The following is a 20752-nucleotide window of genomic DNA, read 5'->3' as shown; positions in this document are numbered from 1 at the left end:
TATCTATCTATCTATCTATCTATCTATCTATCTATCTATCTATCTATCTATCTATCTATCTATCTATCTATCTATCTATCTATCTATCTATCTATCTATCTATCTATCTATCTATCTATCTATCTATCTATCTATCTATCTATCTATCTATCTATCTATCTATCTATCTATCTATCTATCCTAACTTGAGCATTTGATTTGATTGATTTACTAACATGTAAAGCAGTGCAGCTTTTAACTGTACACCTGACTGTGCTGATCTTTATTGTGAGGACATTGTCAGCGTTCACTGCTGCAGGTTTATTATGTCTCAGTTAAATGAACTGACATGATTTGGTGTGATTCAGTGGTCGAGTGTGGAGTCTGCAGTAGAGCAGGGGGGCGTGACAAGAGCCTCAGTGTGTGTGTGTTTAGGGGGGTGTCCTATGGAGAGCCAGCGAGCGAGAGAGAGAAAAAAAAGCCCGCTGGCACCGATCCGTGCAGCGCGCGCACATTCAGAGCCGCGGGTCCGTGCGCGAGATGATCCGAGCGGATGCGGGTGTTTTAACGGCATGACGGCGGATCGGACGTGCTTCAGCTGAAGGAGGAGAGCCGGTAGAAACGCTCCAGCCCCGGAGAACCGAAGAGAGGAGCGGCGGAGAGAGAGAGGCAGAGCGCCGGGGAATCATGCGGGGTCCTGCGCTCCGGCTGCTGGGACTCGTGTGGCACCTCTCCGCGCTTTTACGCACCGCGCACACGTACAAACTCCACCAAAAACAAGGTAAGACAATCACAAAATACACCACAAACCAGGGCAGACACGCGTCAGTCTGATCTACAGCAGAACGACTAGCTTAGACACACTTTCAGAAGTTTGCTCTGGCTTCTATGACATTGAAGAAGAATTTTGTTGCAAAATGTAAACAGGTTTTTGCATGTAAACATAAAATAAAATTATACATTGTGTAATTGTGTGTGTTTTGCGTTCTGAATATTGTCGGTATAAACTGGAAGCTGTATGCGCTGTATTATGCATCTCTAAAGTGCTAACAAAGTATCACTTAAATTACACTTAAAAATGCCTGCATGTCATGCATTAGATAAATATCAAAACAAGTGCAATGTGTCATAAAGAAAGATACTTTACAATCAAAGCATCTGACAGAGAGAAGTTTGTTTGACATGCTAAATCAATTTGAATAGTATTGTGTTAGTTTCTCTACACCTGTGGTTCTTCTGCTAGGACACCTGTGTGAACTTGACTTCATGCATCCACTAAAGCACCAGCTGATTCAAACACACTTGGTCTGATGGATCACATTCACACATCTAAGAGACTCAAGTGTTCAAAAACTTAAAAATAAAGGTTCCAAAAGGGCACCATTTTTGGTTCCCCAGAGAACCTTTCATCAACCAGTTCTTGAAAGAATTTGCATGCAATGGAAAGGTTCTTGATGGAACCATCAATGCCAATAAAGAACTGACTTGACGTGAAATATCTTGAGATCTCCTAACACTGATTCGTTGTGCGTTTCAGAGAGCTTCATCAGACAGCTGTCCTCGTACGAGATCGTCACCCCTGTGCGCTTGAATGATTTTGGAGAGTCGTTCCCGCACCGGCTGCAGTACCGCAGGAGGAGGCGCAGCGCTGACGCGGAGGTCTCGGCTTCCAGGGCTCATTACCGGATCGAGGCGTTCGGTCAGGCCTTTCACCTGAACCTCACCGCTGATTCCGGATTCATCGCTCCGTCCTACACGGTGCTTCATCTGGGAGAGGAGGAGAAGCACGGAGACGCCGCAGATTTGCGCCACTGTTTCTTCAGAGGACACGTCAACACTCGCAGGGAACACCACGCTGTCTTCAGCCTCTGCACTGGACTGGTGAGTATGAGAGTGTGGGGGTTAAAGATCTGCTGACGCTGCTTCCATTGTGGTAGATTTATGGGCAGAGCATTTCCAATTTGTAGTTATGAGTTCATCAAAGGCATGAAATCTATAATACCACTAGACTAACTACTAGAATGATTGATTAAACTACTAGTAACTCTGACATGAACGCAGGATTAGTTCTTTCTGTGAAGATTAGGTTGAGTTGAGTTGTTCTCTCTTCTACTCTAATGTACTGGACTAGTTAAAGGATTAGTTCTCTTCAGAATTAAAAAACTCACCCCCATGTCATCAAAGATGTTTCAATTGAAAAGAAATGAAGGTTTTTGAGGAAATCATTCCAGGGTTTTTCTCCATATAGTGGACTTCACTGGGGTTCAACGGGTTGAAGGTCCAAATGTCAGTTTCAGTGCAGCTTCAAAGAGCTCTACATGATCCCAGACGAGGAATAAGAGTCTTATCTAGAGAAACCATCGGCCATTTTCTAAAAAAGATAAAAATTATATACTTTTTAACCACAAATGCTCGTCTTGCACTGCTCTGTGATGCTCCACGCATGACTTGATCATGTTGGAAAGGTAGGAGGAAGTACTGAGCAAGTGTTTACAAAGTGAACGTCAAAGAATAAATCAAACAACCTTTACAAAAAAAAGGTAAAACAATGATGTCGGACGATTTTGAAGTTGGAGGAGAAAATTAGATTTTCACGTTACTTCCGCCTACGTCACGTGACCTTTCCAACATGATGACGTCATGCGTGGAGCATCACAGAGCAGTGCAAGATGAGCATTTGTGGTTAAAAAGTATATCATTTTTTATTTTTTTTTAGAAAATGACTCTATAAGACTCTTATTCCTCGTCTGGGATCATGTAGAGCTCTTTGAAGCTGCACTGAAACTGACATTTGGACCTTCAACCCGCTGAACCCCAGTGAAGTCCACTATATGGAGAAAAATCCTGGAATGTTTTCCTCAAAAACCTTCATTTCTTTTCAACTTGGATGACATGAGGGTGAGTAAATTATCAGGGTATTTTAATTCTGAAGGGAACTAATCCTTTAGTATAAAACAGGTAACGTTTAGTGTTTGATAACTTTTTCATTTTTAGTTGAGTTATTCTTCTCTATTCTTGACGGGAAACATGCCTGAGGCGTGAGCGGATGTTTAAACTTAATGCTAGTTATTTTAGATGGGAGAAATGACTTTGGTTGACTGGAATAGTTATAATAAACACAGAGTTAGTGGTTAAAGACCTGTGCTGGTAACTAGTAATGTCTAGTGCTTGCTAACTGTTTAGTTCTGGTTGTTTTTTGTGATATCGCAGTAGTTAACTGTGAGTGTTTCCAACTTGTAATTGCGGGTTAAACAAAGACGTGAGTGTTTTTACGTGCACAAAACTCATAACTATGGTAATTCTGACATGCGTACTGGACTAGTTCTTTCTGTGAAGACTAGGCTTTGGTTTAGTGTAACTAGTCTGCCTACAGCGGAGTTGATGGGAAACATGAGGTGTGAGTGCATGTTTAAACTGATAGCTATTTTAGATGTGATATGACTTGGATAGACAGGAATAGTGAGTATAAACGCGGTTAGCGATCTAGGTTGATCATGTAGAGGTTGCTAAATGCTCCATTTCGGGTGTTTTGTGTGATGTCACAGCAGATCAGAGCGTTTCCAAGCTGTAATTACGAGTTTTTACTTGCAGGAAACTCATAATGATGGGATTAGATCTATCTGTGAAGATCAGGCTTTGTTTTAGTTGAGTTTGGATGGGACACAAGGCATGAGCAGGTGTTTAAACTGCCCTGCTAGTTATTTTAGAGAAATGACTCGTGCGGTTCAGAATGAATGGATGTGATTCGGTTCATATGACACCCAGCTGTCCAGTCTTTCAAATATAGTGCATTTGCTCAGCTTCCTAAGCGGTTTAACCCTCCCGTGGCTCTTGCTGACTGACCTCAGGGCGTTTTTGAGGATGTGCTCCTGACCCATTTGCATACGGTCATCTGTTAATTAGTTATCTCAGGTGGTAGGAGGTGATTAGTCCCGGCTGTAAACGCAGCTGCGGGGCGGCGGGCCGCTGAAAGAGCCGCTCCTCGTGACGCCGCTCGTTTAGGCTCTGATGAGGTCACGAGGTCGTCATCGAGTCGTTCGTCAGTCTCAGAGCTCAGAGGACGACAGGAGCCTCCCGTGTTTAGGCCCGTCGTGTCGTAAACAGCCAGAGGAAGGTTCACAGCGTGCACATGTTTAGAGGTTCAGCTGAGGCATCAGTTGCTGTTCGGTTGTTTTGATGTGTTCAAATTGTTGTTGAAACTGAAACATTTTTGTTTAAAGTCTTTTTTAGTTTCTTTTTAATTAGTTTTTTTTTTTTTTATATTGCATTACATCACAGGATGAGAGAAAAACCGTGGTTCTCTGATACTGACCGACCCATTATCCTTCTTTGCACAAAAAAAAAACGTCTGTTAAAGTATAAGATATGAACTCTCGCTCTGGTCATGATGTCAGATTGTCGACAGCGTCTGTCCGCACCTGAGCGTAATAACCTTCAGGACAGATGTTCATGGCCTCTCATCTGAACGTCTCTGTGAGAATGACCTCGGATGACCTCTGATGCCCACAGCTGGCATGAGCCAGTGGATTTACACCGGAAAACTGAAGCCTTAATCTGGAGTCACTCCAGTGCCAACAATCTTCCAAAAAGTAAAATTATGGTCTTTTGGACATGTATCATGGTAAAACTATATAGAAATATGGTTATAATGTCATACCAGAGTATATAGGCGAATCATTTAAACATTTAAAATATATTTTAATTTTATATATATATATATATATATATATATATATATATATATATATATATATATATATATATATATATATTTGTGTATTTGTATAACCACGCAAATATAAACACGCAAATGTCATTAATGTAATGTGAAGATAAAATGAAGATTATATTATATTATATTATATTATATTATATTATATTATATTATATTATATTATATTATATTATATTATATTATATTATATTTATTCCACATTAAACACAACACTTATTGATATATAATAAATAATTTATGCAAAACATAATTATTATTTATATATTATTATCTTTTGCATAAATTATAATTAGTTACATTATCACTAATACATGTAAGTAAATATATTTATTTATAATATATAAATTAAAAAATATATATATTATTTAATTAAATGTTTATTTATTTATATTTATTAATGTTTTTTATATATTAATTGTATTTTCTTATATTAATTCAATATTTATATTTATATAATAATATTTAACCATAATTATATTTTGCTGAATTAAGAAAAAGAAAATTAAGCCTCTTTTTTTTTTTTGCAGTAAAAATACTTTTTGCTTAATATTTTTTTAGATTTATTGATATTTATTCAATATTTATATAAATATATTTAACCATAATTATATTTTGCAAAATTAAGAAAAAGAAAATGAAGCCTATTTTTTGTAGTAAAATGCTTTTTGCTTCATTTAAATCATATCATTTAAATGAAGTATGCATACTTTAAAGTTATAATACAACATTTTATCTTCATGAGAATCTGGAAAGCAAATGTTTCATGATAAATCACAATGCAAGAAATCTAAATGTTCCTAAAAATAGACTTTATTTTCTTTTTGCAAAATGTAATTGCTTTATTAATCCTTCTATTATTATAACTTGGTTTTGATTTAGTGTTCAAATCTAAGCCAGACTCGTTCTTGGCCGGTTCGTGAGATGAACTCGTAAATCAATCAATATCTGATATCATCAGTTTACCATATAACTTTTTCTTTATTGTACGGGCTGAGTCGTGTCTGAGCGTGTGTGTGTGTTTACAGTGTGTGTTTCTGTCCATCAATACTGTGTTCTTAGGGATTTGTGGGATTTGATTTCCAAGTGCACGTGTGAAGGAAAAGTTATGTCATCTTTCCATCCCCAAGGCTGTTAACGAGTGTTTACCTGTCAGAAACGTCCCTCCCGTCGCCGACGGAAATATTCACGCTCACATCCCAAATATCCCGCGGAATCGGGCTAATGAACGCTGCGTGTTGAGCGACATCATCCTAATGCTGCGCTTTTACACCTTTCTGCTGTCACTCAAAACTACATGCACTTCAACTCTTTTCCTCACACAAATCTGTCATCTGACTTCAGAGCTATTATGAAGCTTTTTGTAGTGATTTAGCTGTCAATATTTGGTGTGATATCAACACACAGTGTGTATTTGTGGAAAAGGCTCCTCATGGGTGAAGGTCACGCCGTGGGATGAGACAGAAGTGACATTTTCTGGCGTGTTTCTGAGGGAAGATGAATACCAGGCCAGTGACGTGGATGTGATTGACAGTGATTGTGATCCTCACATCCGTCACGTTCATTCACAGTGAGAATGTAATGTCAGTCTTCACGGGAATGGCTCCGTGACACCCGGTGGAAAACTAATTGAGTTCACGTCAAACATGTTTCCATTCGTTCAAGCAAACCCAAGCGTTTTTCCACTTCATTATTTGCTGGTATGTTTCTGTTTGTTCGTACTGTATGTACCAGCTCCCGTTCGGAATGTATGCAGGACTTTGGAATTCTGTGTTTGAACGTGTTGCCATAGTGATAAACCCTGATTCCAGGGGGGCTTCAGGAATCATTAGAAATGTCAATCATTATGCCTCATTATTTATTATTTTTCTAGGTTTTTTTTATGTATTGAACATTAATTTGCATTCATTTTGTTTTTGTTTACTATTTGTGTATATTCATTTTATTTTAACATTAATTTTTATACATTTTATTTTACTATAATTTTTACATTTATTTTTATTCATTATTTATTTTATCATTTTAATAATTTTTTTTAATATTTTGTTTTATTTATTTATTTTACTATTCATTTTTAATGTATTTTATTTTATTAGTATTTTTTAATATTTATCAATTTTACTGTTCATTTTTATTATTTTTTTAACTATATATCTTTATTTATTTTTTATTTATTTTTTCGTATTTTGAAATATTTTTATTTATTTTAATATTACTATTCATTTTTATTTATATTTTATCATTTTATCATTTTTTCTATTTATTTTGTTTACTATTCATTTTTATTTATATATTTTACTTTTCTTTTTATACATTTTATTTTACTATAATTTTAATAATATTTTATTATTTATTTTATCATTTTAGTTATTTTTTAATAATTATCTTTATTTATTTATTTTAATATTCATTTTTAATTTACTTGTTTTTTTTTTGTTTACCACTCATTTTCTGCTTATTTATATTACTGTTAATTTTTTTATTTATTTTTAACTATATATTATTATTATTTTTTATATTTTTAAATATTTTTATTTATTTATTTTGTTTACTATTCATGTTTATTTATTTTACTTATCTTTTTATACATTTTATTTTATTATAATCTTTATTTATTTTATTATTTATTTTATCAGTTTAGTTATCTTTGTTTTTGTTTATTTATTTTAATTTACCTGTTTTTTATTTGTTTTGTTTATTCATTGTTAATTTATTTATTAACTATACATTATTTATTTTATTTTACTATTCATTTTATGTATTTTTATTTTACTATTAATTTATTTTCTACTACTATTTATATATTTATTAAATTTGTAATTAGATTACTATTGTTAAATCTGAAATTTGCTTGATTTTTCTTTGTTTCTCTGCAAATATTACCCAAGAATTTTATTTATCAAAGCAATATGCCACTTGACAGGAGGTGTTGTTAGCATGAAGACATCCATCTTAAAATCGCTGAAACTTGACCTTTAGTTTATAAATAATTGTATAAAACAGAAGGAACATCCCATTTAATACTGAAGTGAAATGAATCTGTGGATCTGTAGATGTTGCTCTGGTTCCTCCTCGGATTTGTCCATCTATTCTTCGGTCCGGCAGGAGAATATCGAGTGTTTGATCAGTTAAGTAAGAGCATGACGGTCAGGACTCGTTCAATCATCATGTGACTCATTCTGTGTTGTTTCTTCAGATCGGCACGTTCACGACACACAGCGGTCAGTTCTTCCTGGAGCCCCTGTTGAGCGCTGATGGAGAGGAGTATGAGGAAGAGCACAACAAACCTCACCTCGTCTACAGACACGACGCAGACAGGAAGTCACCTGACACGCAGCCGTGCACCACCTCAGGTAACAGAGGAAATACCGGCTTGGAAACGCATTTCAGAGCTCTAACATGACGCATGTGAATGTTTAGGATCTGTTTTGAGTGTGTGGAAAGTCAGCTTTAAGCATGTGTGGCGTGTGGTTATTGTGAGGATTAGCGTCTTCATTATGAGCCGGTTATTGGAATTCTTCATCTAATGAAAGTAAGTCGCTCCAGACACTTAGAAATCTCCAACCCACACAAACACTGGCTGGTGATCCTTTACTTCAAACGCTCTGTCATCTTTTACATGTTATTCAAACCTGTTTGGCTTTTAATGAAGCATCATAAAATAGTTTATATATATTCTACAGTGCTGGAAGTGCTCCACCCTGACATATGAAATAATGGTTTTTGAAATGAAACAGTTTAGACAAAAGAGCCTTTGCACATGAGGGTGTGTAAGTGATGATTTTTCGGGTGAACTCTTCATCGTCACACCTTCGCATCTCTATTGTGCAGATGTGATGTTGGATCGGGGTCGTGCATCAAAGAGATTGATGAGGATGAAAAGAGCTCAGCTGAGGTTCAATCTGATAACTGAGTCTGATGGTCAGATACCGAGCGCTTTGAAGGAGAGGATTCAGTGTAACAACTGTCTGAGTATTACATTCGGCATGAAAGGGAAGTTGAACAAGTCTTTTCTTCTCTATTGTGCCATATATCCGAGTGAAACGCTTCGCAAACAAGAACAAATGTAGGGCGGGGCTTGATTTTGATTGGATGGTTGTGGTTTGCTATTGGTGGATCTCATGTGAGTGACAGGTTGCCCCGCCTTCATCATCAGAGAAGAGAAGAGATGCTGCAAGAGGAAGATATTCTGATTCAAGATTACCAGGAACATGAATCGATAAATCATTTATCATCCATCACAATTACTTGAAACGTTCGGGCTAGACTTTCTCAAGCCAACATCAAAGTTTGTTTACAAACTTTACTCGTCTAGCTGCAGTTGCTACAGCGTTCTGGGTCGTTTCTAGGTGGTTTCTTTCTTTCTCAAGTCTCTAAATATGATTCAGACGAGCAGGACGATGCATGTGCTGAACTTTAATGCTTGTTAGAGATCTGATCACTGTGAGCACGAGTAGAGATGATTGACTGGACAAACACACTAATGTAGGCTGAAATGATGAGTTATTGTTTCAATAAGCGTGCCATTATGAAACATAAGCGATTAGAAATGCAAAGATCTAAGCGTGTATTAGATTGCAGGGTGTTGCTGGAAAGCCTTGCCAAAGCTTTGCATGTCACGGCCGGACAAATGAGTCACTCTATCTGCTGTCTGTTCAACACCTCGCTTTCTCAGCGTCTGTCCTGAAAGAGACACTGATAACTGATGTTCAGGAGTCTTGTTCATTGTATAGGACCTCAGGATCTCAGTTGTGTATCAACTTTGCCTCAGATTTTTCTTCTAAAATTATTGAAGAGAAGCAAAACCAGACCCAGATGAGTCACTAGTTGTCATCCAGTAAGAATATAGAGAAGACTTTAATTATATTACTATAAACATGAGAAACTGCAACACACAATATGGTGGAATAAGCCCCGCCTTCTAAATAAAAGAGCTAATCGCTGATTGGTTAAGTCATTGCGTCACTGCAGCTGCCGTTAGAAGCTGGTGTTTCAAAGATGACTTGCTGTAAAGGGACTTTGGTGAGGTTGATCACCTGTGCACTCGTGCACCTGCTGCCCACCGCCTCTCCTCCCGCCGGTGCCAGAGATCCAAGACTCTCTAAGCGAGGTTCGCTCGCGGCACGCACACGCCCGAGCCCATGCTGCATAAGTATGGAAGCGCTTAGTGTCTGGCATAGTGCATTCGCTGGCCTCAGAGCGCCGGCACTGCCAGGACAGCTCAGTTTCAGAGCGGCTCTGTTTGTTTTGTGTTTGAGGAGTGCCAGAACTCCAGATGAATGCTGCAAAGGCAGACAGATTAACCAGGATCTTCAGGGTTTTATGGGGGAAGCGCTTGATGTAGTTTGGTAATTGTTTTTATGCATGACACACAGCTGGCAGAAACAAGCTCGGCTGGACCTGTGTGTTCAATGATCTGAGCCTGAAGACACTAAACGAACCCGCTTAAAGGGCTTTAGTGAACACTGGATCATAACTAATGCGCTGCATAACTAACGCTCTTCCTCTGTTAAGATACATTTACTGGAGAAGCAAAATGACTGAAGATATTAGGTCTTGTTTTCTGACAAAATCATCAGAGTTAAGTTACAAGATGTAATTTAAGTCTCTGGTGTCTCCATAATGTGTGTGTGAAGTTTCAGCTCAAAATACGCCACAGATCTTTTATTATAGCTTGTCAAATTTGCAAAAACATGCTGTTTTTGTGTGTGTCCCTTTAAATGCAAATGAGCTCCGCTTTCCAGAAGAGGGCGGAGCTTTAACAGCTCAACAACAACAAAGCTGGAGAATCTCACGCAGCCAAAATGAGGAAAGTGTTCAGCCTTACATTGTTCAAACCGGAGTCGACACTGATGGAGAGACTCAGGAAGAAGTTACAACTTTTAGACGTTTCTGAATGGTTAGTGGATAAATTGATGTAGTTGCTGTGGAGTTGATTCAACTCATCCACTAGCATGTGCCGTCATGTTCATCTTTTGTGTTGAATCGACCCTCGTTTGTGAAGCAGTCTGGCGTAAAATGACGGCATGACAACAACACTCGACTACAACAACTCTTCCTCTTCCCTAAAGCAGCCCAACATGGCCCCGCCCCCTTTTTGTGTGTTCTCAGGGGCGGGGTTTATGCAAATTTTAGGGTTAGTGATGTCACTAACCCCGGAAGAAGCTCGTTGTAGTCTCTATACCAGCTATATAATCTCGTTTCAAGGTTTTTTATATATATTTCCTGAAAAACAAGTCAAAAAAGACTATTTAAAAACTCTCTCAGATCACATGACCTTCTGTAACGCCCATATTTAGACAATATACAACTCCAGTGATACTGTAACTCATACCTTGGTTAGAAAACTGCTGGATTTTTGTCGATTCATATCTTTCAGGCGTTTTTATTAGACTAATAGAGTCCAGTTAGAGCTTGAGTTGCTGTATTGAGACTCTCCGCAGCGGTTCAGGATGGTTTAGGAGGGATTCTTTCTCTTCAACCGTCCTCAGCAGGTTGTGCGGCCACATAAAGGCCGTCTTTGTGAGGGTCAGTGATGCCACGGCCCCTGCCTGCACTTCTTTATGTCTGGCTTGAAAGAGGAGTCTTGTGTTAAATCAGAGCTGCGATTGGACGGAGAGAGAGACAGAGGAGGATGAAAGGGAAGATGGGACGTGTTCGGATCGTGCCAACTGTCCCAGTTTGGAGGAAAATACCAAGCGGATGGCCGGTGACGTTATGCTTCCCTGAATGTTTATTGCTCCTAGGTTGCTCTTTCATGGCCCATTCCTTTAGGAGTTCATTTAAGGTGTGTTTAGTTTATAAATCAACTTTGATGTCTCAGATTTTTCTGCTCAAACAACCCAAATGAGTCTCTAGTCATCATCCAGTAAGGGACTAGATGTATAAAATGAATGTGTAGATCATTTGATGAGAAATGTTTGGGATATTAATGTGATTTCTCTTCCCTTCATGAACATGTTTTGCTGTGTTTGTGTCTGTTCTGCTGAATCGAGAGGATGAGGGTCTTTTTGCCTTCGTCATCTCCTCGTAAGAGCTCTTTTGAAACAAATGCAGCGTGTTTATCTCTGAAGCGATTGTTGTCAGGAGATATGGGTGAATGTATGTCGCAGGTCTTGCTTCACTCTGCAGATCTCTTGATTGTGACCGACAGGCAGATCGTCCTCTAATCGTCTCCAGAAACACAGCGCAGTCACCAATGACGTCTCAGTTTGACATCTAGTGCTGTTTGTTATTAGTTTGAGTGATTCGATATGAGAATCTGTGTAATATAGTCATATTGTCATTGTTGAGGCTTTCTCCTTCTAAATGAATGTGAATGTATGATTTTAGCGTTGAATGAGATTGATTGATATATATATATAAAAAGTATACAAGTTCAAAATTTGAATAAAATAAACTATAATAGTACCTCAGTGATGCTAAAATAACACTGGTGATTTTGTGTGGTTTTACGGTCTCTGTCAGTGCTGATCTCACGTCTGGCTTGTCTCGAGATGTGTTGAGAGATGCGTTTCCATAATAAGGGCTGTTAAAGTGGTTCATCTCGACACCTGGATGTGGATCCATTTACTCTCTCTGTCATCAGAGAAGCTCAAAACCACATTGAGTTTATGTAGAGTCAGATGTGGAGAGGCGCGAATGTCATGGTGTGAACATCTTAAAGTAAGAATTTTCATGTATTAATCACATTTTATTGCAAACATGTGAACAGCTTGAAACAAAATGAGACCTTCCCAGACTTCTCTAGGTTGTCTATGAAAGCCTGTAGACTGATTTTTGCTGGGAAAATCAAAAGGATCAATGACACATGAAACGAATGCTTATACAATGTTCAGAATAATAATGAAAGAGCCGTTCTGTACCTTAATGACAATGTGTCATGCAAAGAGAAGGGATTAATTTAAACTATAGTCTCACAGAGCCAGATCTATATATTCTATAGACTCAAATATATCCTACTTTATAATCAAACTATAATAACAGCGTAAAAATGCAAAGAGAGATATTTTCTTTTAAAGAAATCGCTTTTTAAGGACTACAACAAATGGCTGGTAGGGACTACAACAAGCTTCTTCCCAGGTTAGTGACATCACAAACCCTAAAATTTGCATAAACCCCGCCCCTGAGAACACACACCAAAGGGGGCGGGGCCATGTTGGGCTGCTTTAGAGAAGAGGAAGAGTTTTTGTAGTCGAGTGTTGTTGTCATGCCGTCATTTTACGCCGGACTGCTTCACAAACGAGGGTCAATTCAACACAAAAGATGAACATGACGGCACATGCTAGTGGATGAGTTGAATCAACTCCACAGCAACTACATCAATTTATCCACTAACCATTCAGAAACGTCTAAAAGTTGTAACTTCTTCCTGAGTCTCTCCATCAGTGTCGACTCCGGTTTGAACAATGTAAGGCTGAACACTTTCCTCATTTTTGCTGCGTGAGATTCTCCAGCTTTGTTGTTGTTGAGCTGTTAAAGCTCCGCCCTCTTCTGGAAAGTGGAGCTCATTTGCATTTAAAGGGACACACACAAAAACCGTGTGTTTTTGCTCACACCCAAATAGAGGCAAATTTGACAAGCTATAATAAATGATCTGTGGGGGATTTTGAGCTGAAACTTCACATTCTGGAGACACCAGAGACTGATGTTACATCTTGTGAAAGGAGCATTATAGGTCCACTTTAATTTTTATTATAAGAGGTCTTAAATTTGGGGACCAAAAAACAAAAATTGCAATAATGTCAAATAATCAAATAATCAAATAATCTGATTAATTGTCCTAGCAGCCTAATGTGCTCCTAAACTTGGGAAAAATGAAGCGTCAGCTGATGCTTTGAGATATTTAGATCCGAGCTGCTGATGAAGATGCTGGCGTCTATCTGGCTCTTCAGGTCATGTGACTGGCATTGCTGCGCTGGTGGGCAGATGGAAAGAGATGAGGGTTGAGGGCGATACGGGTCGATTCATCTCGTCTGTCTGACGTTCAGAAGACGAGTGTGTGTTTCTCTCTTATGAATGCACTGCTTTGGTTGGTGTCAGTTTTTGACATTTTTCTGTTTAGCAGTGTCAAGTTTCACGATTTTCACCTGATGGATGATAAAACAGGTGGAAGAATCCCATGGACTGAAAAGCGTTCAAAGAAGTCAGACTTTTGGGCTTTTGTCCAAACTATGATGAAAACAGAAAGTTGACAGACAGATGGTCACAGGGGAAGCTTGTGGAGACGTTGCATCAGTCTTCTGTCTCTAAACACTGAGAAACGTCTGGATCTTCACATGACCTTCACCATCATCTCCTGTGATGTTCTCTGTCTCCCGAGCGAAAGATTGCTCTTAATTACTAGTCTGCGTGTTTTCAGACATTACCTGATGAAGAAGAGCGTCTGCTCAAGTGGCATCCGCTCAAGAATGTTAATGAGTTTGATGATGAATCGCTTGTTTCTCTACAGACATTTATGATGAATTGTGTTGCTGAATGTTTGTGAAGTTTCATATTGTCATTGAAAAGCAGACCTGAAAAACTCTTCATCTGGTTTCAAGTAAAAATACTGAAACATCCTGAAATTGTGTATATAAGTGTATTTGTTTACTTGTTTTAAGCAAATGCTGCTAAAAAAAATATTTAAATATTTGAATTATTAATTTATTTTATATTTGCCAAATATATTTTAAAATGTATTTAAATATTTATTTTTATTTATTTATTGTATTCTATTTTTGCTTAATATATTTTACAATTTATTTTGTTTATTCATTTATTTAATTTTATTCATTCATTTATTTTTGCAAAATAAATTTCAAAATGTATTTAAAATATCTATTTATTTTTATTTGTTTTATTTATGTATTGTTTTTTTATTTTTGCTAAATATGTATTTTTTTAATATTTATTTAAATATTTATTTTTATTTATTGTCATTTATTTTGCTAAATTTTAAATATTAATTTTATTTATTGATGTGTTTATTTGTTTTGCTAAATGTTTAAAATATATTTATTTAATATTATTTATTTTTATTTATTAATTTATACATTTACTTTTTCATTTATTTATTTTGCTAAATATATTTTAACATATCTAACTATATATATATATATATATATATATATATATATATATATATATATATATATATATATATATATATATATATATATATATATATATATATGTATATGTATATGTATATATATATTATTTTTTATTGTATTATATTTATATATATATATATATATATATATATATATATATATATATAATTATTTTTTATTTTATTATATTTTTGTAAAATATTTTTTCAAATATATTTTAATTCTGATTATAAAATAGATCAACACTATTCTGGTCTCTGATTGAATGAGCCTCGCAGTGTCCATGTTTACAGTGTGACCTTCAGTTCAGTGAGTGTGTTGTATTACTGTCCTGCTGACTTCAGCTAGAGTTCAAGTCTCATTCTGATGATTTATTAGTTTCCATCAATGATCTCAGTGTTTAGATCAGCATCAAACTTTGTGAAGAAGTCCAGACTCGTGTCAAAGGTCACGTCAACAACCGCTGTCATGATCGCCCCGCTGCTCTTGTTGTCTTGTGAGGGTAGTTTACACCAGTGTGCTGGTTAAAGTGGAGTTGTGTGCCGTCCGGTCTGTGTGAATAAACACACGGCAGATGTCCTCGTGAAGCGCGTGTGTCTGGAGGACGTGCTCTTCAGACTGTGTCGTTTTCATTTGCGTCAGGCAGTGGAGTTTGTTCAAAGCGTTCGGTTTGCACAATGATGATGACGATGATGCCGATGAAGATGGGAACTGTCCTAAGCCAACATCAAAACACATTAAAGCCCAGTGTAATCCATGACACATGTCCCCTGAACAGATTGTGTGGCATCAGTTCAGCTCTCTGACCTTAAATCTCACTGGATCATGCTGTACTCAGATCAGTGCTTACTATCATTGATATATTTATATACTTATTATTAATAAGAAGAAGTAGTAGTAGTATTATGGCCTTGTTGTTGTTGTTATTATTATTATTTATAATATCATGTAATATTTAAAATATAATAATGCATATTTTTGTCATTTTTATTAGTTTTAGTTTTTTTTTTAATTATATCTATTGGTATATTTATATATACTTAATAATAAAGTATTATTATTATTATTATTATTATTAATATATTGTAACATTTATAATATTATAATGAAACTGTAAGCAGTATATTTCAAAATAAAACAACATCTAGTATCATTTAGTAGTTTTCTTTTTAGTTTTATTTAAAATTTTGTTGTGTTTTTGATATATTTTATTAAAAAAAGTAGTTTTTTATTAATTTTAGTTATTTTTAATATTTAATAATACTATTATTAATGTAATTTAGCCAGTTTTAGTTATTTTAGTTAAAGTTAAACTACATGAAAAGGCCATGGCAACTAGTTGAAATATAAAAAGATATATATTATGTCTGTTAATAGTTTTAGTGAACTCGTGTCACAGATGCGTGTGAATGCTGCTCCTCCACTTCACTGATCTGCCGTTCATTCATTCATTCAGAGGAAGCAGACAGTGTGGGGCTGATGGGACAGGAAGTGGCTCTGCCGCCTCAAACACAGCAGTGCCTCTTACGGGCGTCAGTCCAAACGTCCTGCAAAGCTCTTTCTCTGCTCCTCTTTCTGTGTTTTTTCCCCTGGGCCGTTCACAGATTTCTCAGCTGAGTGAACGCTTGTGTTTGCTGTGTGTGTTTGGCAGCGCTCTCGAGATCAGAGCTGGAGAATCAAGTCCTCTGTTCACATACCAGATCCGGATCTGAAGGAACGTGTTTTATATCTCAGAGTACCGTGGTAATGCCATCAGTGCTGCAGTAGTTTTTGTCAGGTTTTCAGCCGTCATCGTCTCAGCTGATCTGGAATCAGCTGCTGCCGTCAGACGTGGCTGTTTTCCAGCATGTGCCGCTCTGACATAATCCCACATGCGGTCATATATCAACTGCGGTTCAGCGTCTGCATCAGTGCGCTCCAGATGCAGAAACACTCCTGCAGTCTGTCAGTCAACTGTTGCTTTCATTCATGTTTGATTTATTCAAAAAATCTGTTTCATTATTATATTATAACTATAGTTAAAAAAAAAAAAAAAAAAAAATATATATATATATATATATAGTATATATATTTATTATTATTATTATTGTTATGTTGTAATATATATAGTATTAATAATGAAACTGAAATATTAAATGATAATTTTTGTGTGAAATATGAAATATTAATTATTTATATTTATTTTTGTATTTAAATATATTTAGAAAAATTATTATTATTATTATTATTAATATATTGTAATATTTAAAATGTAAAAATGAAACTGAAACTGAATTGTTTTTGTATTTGTATATATTTAACCAATATTTTTAGAAATAAAATTATTATTATTATTATTATTATTATAGAAATATGTATTAATAATAATGAAATGCTGAAATATTAAATTGTAATGTTTAAATTTTAAGTTTAAATTAAATGTAATGAAATGAACTGTTAATTATTTATATTTAGTTTTATATATAAATATATTTAGAAATACATAATAATAATATTAATAATAATAATAATAATAATATTTTAATGTTTTATTTCTAAACACATTAGTTAGATATTACAAAATATAAATACACATTTAAATCATTGTAGTAATGATACTCCATTTAAATATATATTAATTTAATATATTAATTTAATTTTTACTGTAATGCAGTAAGAGGTTAAGAAGAATTGTAATAATGAAAGAATGTTATTATTAAATTGTATAATATTGAAAATGCAATTATTATTTCATTATTAATAAAAAAGTATTATTATTTCATTATTAATAATGAAACTTTGAAATATTAAATTGTTTATATTAAATATTAATATATTTATTTATGCATATAAATATATTTAGAAATAAATTATTAGTATTTATTTTATTATTTTAATGTTTTATTTATAATACATTAGTTACATTATAAAATATAAATATAAATACACATTTAAATCTTTGTAGTAATGATACTCCATTTAAATATATATTAATTTAATTTTTACTGTAATGCAGTAAAAGAGGTTATGAAGAATTGTAATAATAAAAGTATATGTTATTATTAAATTGTAAATTGAAAATGTATATTATTAATTATGAAACTTTGAAATATTAAATTGTTCATATTGAATATTCATTATATTTATTTTTACGTATAAATATATTTAAAAATAAATTATTAGTATTTATTTAATCACTTTAATGTTTTATTTCTAAACATATTAGTTAAATATTTAAAAATATAAATAAAAGTTAAATATTTAAATATTTGTACTGCCTTTAAATATACATTAATTTAATATATTAATTAATTTTTTTACTGTAATACAGTAAAAGGTTTTATAAAGATTTGTTTCTTTTCCCACAGAACATCACAAGAACAATCACATCAGTCTCCATAGCAACAGAACTCTGGAAGAGGAAGTGATGTCGATACAAGAAACGATGCAGAAGCGTGCGGCTCATTCCAAAAATGATTCCAGCGGCTCTCATTCCCGCAAGAGACGCTTCCTGTCGTACCCGCGCTTCGTTGAGCTCATGGTGACGGCCGACACCAAGATGGTTCGACATCACGGACGAAACCTGGAGCACTACATACTTACAATCATGTCAGTAGTAAGTAAATGAACATTTTATTAATTTCTCTCAGTCATAAGTGAAGTATGGAATTGTGTTATTGTTAGAGAAACAGATTTGTAGTTTCTCTTGTTTTTGAGCTCATAACTCTGCTGTTGGTCTCATGAGCATTCAGTCTGTTTGAAGTCTATTAAATAGTTTTAATCAATAATTGATCCCATACCACATGTGTGTGATATTGATTTACTCCATAATAACTTGGCTGGGCTTTTTACCCACAAGGCCGTGCTTTGATATGAACCATCAGGGGGTCTTCTGCCCACCCGCACTGCTCCGGTCCATATATTTTGAGTTGATGAGCCAGTTTTGGGTTTCAATCCAGATATAAATGAGTAAAACCTGTTCAAAACAACAAATGGACGATATTTACACCTAATAATGCTGGTGAACGCTAAAGGGATGATACTTTGGTATATACCATAGTACTGCATAATAATCAAGGTCATATACCATGATATTTACATGATACCCCATGGTCCTTCAGAGAATACCATGATACTTTAGTATCATTAGTGCATTAGTGCATCTGACACAGTGATATACATTAAAGATGTCAAGAATTAATGAATTAAATGTTGATCTGATTGAGTTTTAGTGCGCTGATGATGTCATAGTGGTGTGGGCGTGTTCTCTCGGCCAATCAGAAGACTCCATTAGTGCGTCTGACCGTGATTTATAGTGGAGATGTTCCCCTCTGTCCGTCTCTCTGTGTAATTGTGGACGTCTGTTTGAGGTTTCCCCTTTGGCTTCTTCTAAACACTCAGTGTTTATGGTGAACTAATGACTTCCTGTTGGATCGCCTCAGAGTTACGACAGGATTTGACCTGGAATTTTGCTCTTTTTAAACTGGTTTAGGAGATCTAGAGCAGGACAGTCATTTGATTTTTGGGCAGGAAATATCTTCAAACATGACTCATTAGATGAAGGTCAACATCTGATGTGTCAAAGTGGTTTATCAGTATATTTGGAAGAGCAGTGGTTTATGGGTATTTTTGACTAAAAGCCTCTGTTGTTTCAGGTTGCTGCGATCTACAGAGACCCCAGTGTAGGAAACCTGATCAACATCATGATTGTCAAACTCATCGTCATACATAATGAACAGGTACATCAGAAGACATCCTTTTGGAAAGACGAATGACAAATGAGATCTCTTTAAGTTCTCATTTGTTTCTCCTAGACAGCAGTGAGATTAAATTAAGACTTTTGCTGAGGTCTCAGATGTTTCTCCGGTAATCTCACACGTCTCTTCTACACTTTTAAAAGAGGTCTCAATAATGTCTCAAGCTGTGCTCAAATTTGCTAAAGACCCCAAAGTATGTCATCTAAAGTCAGAGATCTCAATATCATCTCAATCATTTCTCATCAAATGATCTGAGCTGTCTCATTCACAGTATGTGTAAGTCTAGGGGAAACATCTGAGACAAGGTTGATACTAGTGAAATTAAGTGTTCTGAGACGTAAACGAGCAACATGAGATCTCTTTAAGTTCTCATTTGTTTCTCCTAGACAGCAGTGAGATTAAATTAAGACTTTTGCTGAACTCTCAGATGTTTCTATAGAGAAAAAGACCCCAATAATCTCACATGTATCTATTCTACAGTTTCAGAAGAGATCTCAACAATGTCTCAAACTGTGCTCAGATTTGCTAAAGACCCCAAAGTCTGTCATCGAAAGTCAGAAATCTCAATATGCTCTCATCATTTCTCACCAAATGATCTGAGCTGACTCATTTATGTGTAAGTCCAGGGAAAACATCTGAGACCAGGTTGATACTTCAGTGAAAGAATGCATTAAGTGTTCTGAGACGTAAACGAGCAACATGAGATCTCTTTAAGTTCTCATTTGTTTCTCCTAGACAGCAGTGAGATTAAATGAAGACTTTTGCTAAACTCTCAGATGTTTCTCCAAAGAAAAAGACTCCAACAATCTCACGTCTCTTCTACAGTTTCGGAAGAGATCTCAAACATGTCTCAAACTGTGCTCAGATTTGCTAAAGACCCCAAATTCTGTCTTCGAAAGTCAGAGATCTCAATATGATCTCATCATTTCTTAGCAGATGATCTGAACTGACTTTTGTTGAACTCTCAGATGTTTCTCCGAAGAAAAATACTCCAATGATCACACGTCTCTTCTACAGTTTCTGAGTGGATCTCAAAAATGACTCAAGCTGTGCTCAGATTTGCTAAAGACCCTAAATTATGTCATCAAAAGTCAGAGATCTCAATATGATCTCAATCATTTCTCATCAAATGATCTGAGATGACTCATTTATGTGTAAGTCTAGGGGAAACATCTGAGACAAAGTTGATATTTTAGTGAAATAATGCATTG

General features: G+C 35.5%; 1 protein-coding gene across 3 annotated transcripts in view; it reads left to right on the top strand.

The window, feature by feature from the left end:
* Positions 1-533: 533 nt before the first annotated feature.
* The window catches only part of LOC137015005 (A disintegrin and metalloproteinase with thrombospondin motifs 20), a 91356-nt gene continuing 71137 nt past the window's right edge, over positions 534-20752 (top strand). For all 3 annotated transcript variants that reach the window (XR_010893915.1, XM_067379626.1, XM_067379627.1), the window contains exons 1-5: positions 534-760; positions 1517-1860; positions 7908-8064; positions 18153-18400; positions 19440-19523. Coding sequence is in view for 2 of the 3 variants with exons in the window: in XM_067379626.1 (XP_067235727.1) it covers positions 667-760; positions 1517-1860; positions 7908-8064; positions 18153-18400; positions 19440-19523 (927 nt within the window). In the remaining variant the exon portion in view is untranslated. The remainder of the gene's footprint in view (positions 761-1516; positions 1861-7907; positions 8065-18152; positions 18401-19439; positions 19524-20752) is intronic.

Source organism: Chanodichthys erythropterus, chromosome 24 (assembly GCF_024489055.1).
Source record: "Chanodichthys erythropterus isolate Z2021 chromosome 24, ASM2448905v1, whole genome shotgun sequence".
Taxonomy (NCBI): Eukaryota; Metazoa; Chordata; class Actinopteri; order Cypriniformes; family Xenocyprididae; genus Chanodichthys; species Chanodichthys erythropterus.
Note: the sequence above shows the minus strand (reverse complement) of the source record. Positions and strands in the feature narration are given on the sequence as shown.